Source organism: Melospiza melodia, chromosome 1, assembly GCF_035770615.1.
Source record: "Melospiza melodia melodia isolate bMelMel2 chromosome 1, bMelMel2.pri, whole genome shotgun sequence".
Taxonomy (NCBI): domain Eukaryota; kingdom Metazoa; phylum Chordata; class Aves; order Passeriformes; family Passerellidae; genus Melospiza; species Melospiza melodia.
In genome coordinates, this window is record NC_086194.1 from 144,805,360 (window position 1) to 144,811,359 (window position 6,000).

At 49.8% G+C, this 6,000-nt stretch overlaps 1 protein-coding gene across 1 annotated transcript in view; it reads right to left on the bottom strand.

Annotated features, from left to right (window-relative positions):
- The window catches only part of TPD52 (tumor protein D52), a 40,861-nt gene extending 35,173 nt beyond the window's left edge, over positions 1 to 5,688 (bottom strand). The window contains exon 1 of the mRNA XM_063170788.1: positions 5,594 to 5,688. Within this exon, the coding sequence (XP_063026858.1) occupies positions 5,594 to 5,615 (22 nt within the window). The 5' untranslated portion in view covers positions 5,616 to 5,688. The remainder of the gene's footprint in view (positions 1 to 5,593) is intronic.
- Positions 5,689 to 6,000: the final 312 nt, after the last annotated feature.

Here is a 6,000-nt window from a genome sequence, read left to right on the forward strand (position 1 = left end):
CTCTGCCAGAAAGAAGTGTTTTCATAGCAGGGCAAGGATAATCCAGACCAGTTAGCCTGACTCATGGTATCATCCTGCCAAACAGCCAAAGCCAACACACAGCTATATATTCTTTCACTTCTGCTCCCTTAACTAGAGGCAGAAGAAAAGGAGGAAGACAAGTAAGAAGAAAAGACAGCAGTGACACTGAACCTTCAGGAGAGATCCACATTAGAAAGTTCTGGTCTGTTACTGCAGCCCTTTTGAAAAGAGAAGGCTTGCAGTAGAAAGCCTGTCCTCCAATACAAGGTTTTTGAGTGAAGGTTCCCAATCGCTCTGGCTAACACACTCAAATATGAGTAATTCTGAAGACACTCTCCACCTTTAACAGGAGAGAAAACTGTCCCTCTGGAGACTTAAATTGAAGCTGATACAGAGTGACTGTGTTGGCTGAACAAGAGCATTTCAATTTAGTGCTTAATCTCACTTAATGCTTGCTTTCCCTTTCAGTCACCCTTTGTTTGACATTTTTCTGCTTACTCACTGCAGGATATTAAAAGAACAAGGGTAAACCCCTCCCTTCCTCCATATAGAAAATCTCAAATTAGAAGTGCCCACATTACAAAGACTTCAGTGGAGAAAACAGTGGGGTCATCATTCTCCTACCTGGAGCCAAAACCCCCGCACCCATCGGGTGTCTACTGCACAGGGCCCAGCAAATTACACTGTTGCTCTCTCCTATTAAATTAGGAAGGAGGAGTTTGGATTATTTTCTTTTGAAAATTGGTCAAGAAACATTGGCTTTCAAGAACACTCCCTGCACTGTATCTGCTGCCATGGAAACATCACTTCTTGAAGAGATATAGCACATATCCTCCCTTACCTGCAGCAATGTCCAGCACCCTCAGGAATCAGCAAGCCACAAACAGCTCACTGATTTTAAATGGCAAATCTAGGCCCCTGTTTTCCTTTTCTCTATACTGGCTGAGGGACTTCCTGCCAATAAAAACTGCCAGGACATCTTCCTGTTAAAGGAGCAAACAGTTGTGAAGAAACAGGACAAAGCCTTTACTCAGGTAGCCAAAACAGATTTTGGGATGTCCTTACCCAGTAGGGTCAGCACATAGCAGAAAGCATCAGAAGCCCCAACACCCACCTCCTTTATCACCCAGCTGCTCCTGGGACTACACTGACATCTGGCTCACAAAGCAGACGTTGTTAGTCAAAGGCTGCTGTATTCAGCAGCTGTGGAAGACAAGGGGAAAAAAATGTACATACAAGATAGACAGGAGCATGAATAGAGATATGAATGACTTAAAAATGAAGAGAGATAACATTCCCAAGGCTGAGCAGTGCAGTATGTGGTTACTGACAGCCCTTGCAGATGGAAGGGGCTGAGCTCTGCAGCCTCCAAGCACAGTTCACAGCAGCTCAACAGCACTCGTGACCAGGCCAGGAGAGGTGTTAACATATGGCAGCCAACTTTCAGCCATGAAAACCAGCTGTTCCCACTTCAGCCACAAAACATCCAGATCAAGCAGAGCAAGGCGCTTGCTCAACCTCCACCAGCACATTCTTAAACCAAAGCCAAGTTGCAGTGCTTTATTTTAGGCCAGAAATGTCAGCCTGGGCCTCCAAGGCCTCCCATTGCTTTGGTGGGCATTCGCCGTGGGAGAAAGAGGGAACTCGTGGGCTGCTTCAAAGTGTGGGAAACTGGAATAAAAAGGAATTTCATCGGTTTCATGTTGGATTTTAAAAGCCCCGAGCAGTTACAGCTTGGCCTCATTGGAGGATCAAAGGATCCTTAGCTAAGCTTTCCCTGCACCAAAAGGGTGAGAGCAGACCTTATTCTGCCTGAGTGAACGACTGCATTGACTGCTTGGGACAGCATTCATTGTAGGGAACAGGGGAAAAGATCCATGCATACCACAAGCAACAGATTCTTTCCACAGTTGGAGCACTGGGCTGGCCCCTTCTCCATACCCTACTGAAGTGGGTGTGAGCACGAATGAAGAGTTCAAGTTACCCTGCAATGCTCCAGCACTGCAGAAGGCAGGAACAGCTGACACTGCCCACCCAACAGTTGTGCATCAGCTGCTGCAGCGTCCCTCCAACACAGCACACTGATCCCCCACATCTCTGTACCTCATTCATGCACTGGCTGAGAGAGGAGGACAGCAATGCCATCAAATAACTATGTAATGCCACCTCACTGCATCAGGACCTTCAGCCTGAGTCAGAACAGGTTTCCCCCACCAATACAGCTTTTCTTGCAAAAGCAATGAAAACCTGCTGCTGTTCAATGGACCTACTCATGTAAGTCTTCTGATATTTCTACTGTCTTCAAGTCACTGTTACAGACACTCAGCTCAGTGAAATCATTCTTTCTTTGCAGTTCCCACAACAGCTGTCCACTTGAATTTACTTACAAGTGTTTGATTTCACAATTGCACATTAAGTGAAAAAAAAAAAAAATCATACCGACAGCAAGTACCTAGTGATAAGAAAACAAATAAAGCAGTAGGAAAAGGTGCAGCTTTGTCCAATAGGACAGTGGGGGAAACCTTGTCCTACTGCCAGCAACAAGTTCCTTCTGCACAAAAAAGAATATTAAAGTCCATTCTGTCAGCTCCAAAAGTGCAAGTCAAGGCTCCAGGAAAAGAAAGGCTTACATAGTTTCTCAAGAAATCACATGTAGTGTTTGGGGACTCCTTTTAAGTACCACAAAAGCCTGAAGATTTTGAAATATGCCAGATTACATAAGTGAAGTGTTGCTGAAGCATAAGAGGAACACCTGAACACAACACTGGAGATGGATCATCAGTTGCCAGATAACTGCTGCGGTGCATGTGTTTGTGAGACTGCTCAGTGGCAGTCTCCTCCTTCAGAACACTGCTTCCACTGTAGGGGCAGCTTCATCCTTATTTTTCCATCCTTATTTTTCCAAACTGTACCAGCACCAGCAGTAACAGTGGCAAGTCAGAGAGAGACTCATTTTGCAAGCAAAATCAGGTGTGGTTGTGGTTTGGTTGTTTTGCTTTCTTTTGGTGGGGGAGAGTAGGGAGGAAGAAGGGACAACAGCATCTTTGTGAAAGCACAACTGCAGGTATTAATCTATTCAGCAACTAAGTCCATACAGCGAATCAGATTTTTGTTCATGACAAGTTAAAGCAAAGCAACAGAACAAGGGACTCCTCATCTCACAATAATATTCTATCCATTTGGCTTGAGCTGACACTACTGCCTTGGTGCCTGTAATCACAAAGCAAGAGACTGAGTGCTTGGAGACCCGTTTCCAGAGCTGTTGGAGTGCACTGAGAATCACATGGAGCCATCCAGCTAGTCCAAATATCCCTTCACTGAAAACAAAGACACTTCAAGTGAAAAGTTGCTCAGTGATTCTGCTGCTAGGCTAGGAATAACACTTTAAGTACTGCTACCAAACCTGACTGCTCAAGAGAAAGGAGAGACTTAAGCAGGTTCTACACCTGGACCATTAGCCTTGTCTAGTTTGGCTGCAGTCTTGACAATAACCTAGATTTTCTTCCTACCTCCTAATTACCGCTATCTGAGAAAGCTGTCACCATAACAACAGAGTGCAACCTCTGACTCGATATTTTAAACAAATTAATTTCTGTTTGGAAGTGGTAATCCAGAATGTTTATGCTGGCACCAGAGACAGGACCTGATGGCCTGGACTTTAACCATATATGTTGGCTTTAGTGAGTAATAATATTGTATCATTAAGCAGTTTCCAATGTAAGCACTCCAGTTTGCCAAGGAAGGTGGTCTTTGAAGTCCAACTGGCAGGGTATTAGAAGCCTTTAATTAACTGGCACAAGTGTGTTGACTATTCTAGATTTTTCCACTGTACCTGCAGATCTCCATGAAGAGGAAACAACATAATCACTCCAAAAAGAGGCAGAGGAAGAAAGTGCTGCACCACGTTTGCTCTGTAACAGTCCCTTACATCACACTAGGTACACTATTCTGACAAACATCCTGAGGTGCAATACCCTCTTTGTACGAAGCAATTTATAACAGAAATGAGTACAACAGCAAAACAAGCCTCTAGTAGGTGTCAGGACTGTCACCAAAGTTTTTCAAAAGATCATGTTATTTTACTTTCCTTTCCCATCATTAGTTGTTCAAGACCCTGCAGTTGCAATAAAGACCTCTGCCTTTTTTATAGCAGAGCCTCAAGAACTTGGAGACAAATACTGAAATCAGTTTTAATGCTCCTGCAGTTGGAATTAAAACTCTGAAGCAACTGACAGTCATGCTATTTTCTGGCACAATTCTGTTTGTTGGAACCCAAGAATAGGGTTTGGGGGCTGTTTTCTTTCCTTTTTTGGGGGGGGTTGTTGTTGGGTTTTTTTTTTTGTTTTGCTTTTAATTTATACTGATATTGAAGACACAGGACTTCAAAATGGTTGAAGGAACCTGAGGTGATTCAGCCCCTTACCAGATTACCTTCTGCTCAGGCAGAGATGGCCTAGCCTTTTCTGTAAATACAGAGAAACTCAGAAGGCATTGTTAATTGTACAAGTGTACTACACAATCCCCGAAACACTTAACTGGGAGCCAACCAAGGCTGGCACCTGCTCAGCTGGCAGAGCAGAGAGCCTGACGGTGCAGAGTAAGGGGTACATTCCCAGCAGCTCCTGAACCTCCAACATCCCAGCTGCCACAGGTGCAGGCTTCCTGCCATCCCCAGCATGCCAAGCAGGAAAACCCTGAATGAAATCAGCCCAAGGGCACAGACACTGAGCTGGGCCAAGCAGCCCTGCCAGTTTACTGCAGGCAACTTAGTGACCCCAGCCTGCCCTGCCTCATCTAGAGGACAGCAGCTGGTGTGTCATGCAGTACCACAAAGGCTTCAACTGATTCCTGAATGGGTTGGATAAATGCAATACACCTCTGTGGGATAAGCTTATACAGCAAGAGAACGTGCTTTGCTTGCATTCACGTCAGTTTCCATCAGGGCACCAACTATTGTCTTGGGCAAGCAGTCCCAAGGTTTTTGGGCTTCAATAAACCATGAAGTTTTAGGAAGGCAGGCAGGACACCAGTCTTCCCAGGCAAAACGCGCACCAGTGAAGCACCACAGAGGCGCCGGCCCTGCTGCCGCTCAGCGGCCGGGGGACAGCTGCCCAAACATAGCTGCCAGCTGTGGAGCAACCCCGGCTGGAGAGAATTAAAAGGGAACAAACCCGGCGCACAGCGCTAGTCAATCGAAAGTTGCACACTCGTATAATGGAAGAGCTTTACTTTTACTGCAGGATGAAAGCAGAAAGTTTATGGTGCCCGCGAAGCGCCGCGGGAAGGCCGGGATGCGCTGCCCGTGCATCCGCGGCTGGGGGGCCCGGCAGCCGCCCCGCGTTCCGCAGCCCGGTCCCGGTTCCGCATTTCCCGAGCCCACGGCGGCACAGCCTTGCCCAGGCCGCGGGCAGAGCCTTCCGCACCGCCCCGGCCGCAGCGCTGCCCGGCCCGGCTGGGCTCTGAGCAGGGCAGGGCAGGTCCGGGCCGAGCAGCGACGGCTGCGAGAGCCACCGCCGTCCCCGCCGCGCCAGCGCCGCCCGGGGCGCAGCGGCAGCGCCCACCCCCGCCCTACCTTGGTCCCTCGGGGGCTCCATGGCGGCCCCGCGCCCGTCCCAGTGCCCGTCGCAGCCGCCCCAGCCCGGCTCGGCTCGGCTCGACGCCCGCCCCCGCCTGGGTGGCAGCGGAGGCACCGCCCGTGCCCGCGGGGCGGGGCCCGCCCGTCACTCAGCGGCGCGGCCCGCCCAGGTGAGCGAGCGCCGCCCGCCCCGCCCCGCCCCGCCCCGCACAGGTGAGCACGGCACGGCACGGCACGGCCCGCCCGGGGGAGCGCGGCGCGGCGCGGCACGGCCCGGCCCGGCCCGGCCCGCACGAGGGAGCTCAGCGCGGCACGGCCGGGCCTGCACGGGGGAGCGGCCCCGAGCCTGCCCCTCGGTCAGACCCTCACCGGCTGTACCCCGGCTCCAGGGCAGCGCCTGGCTC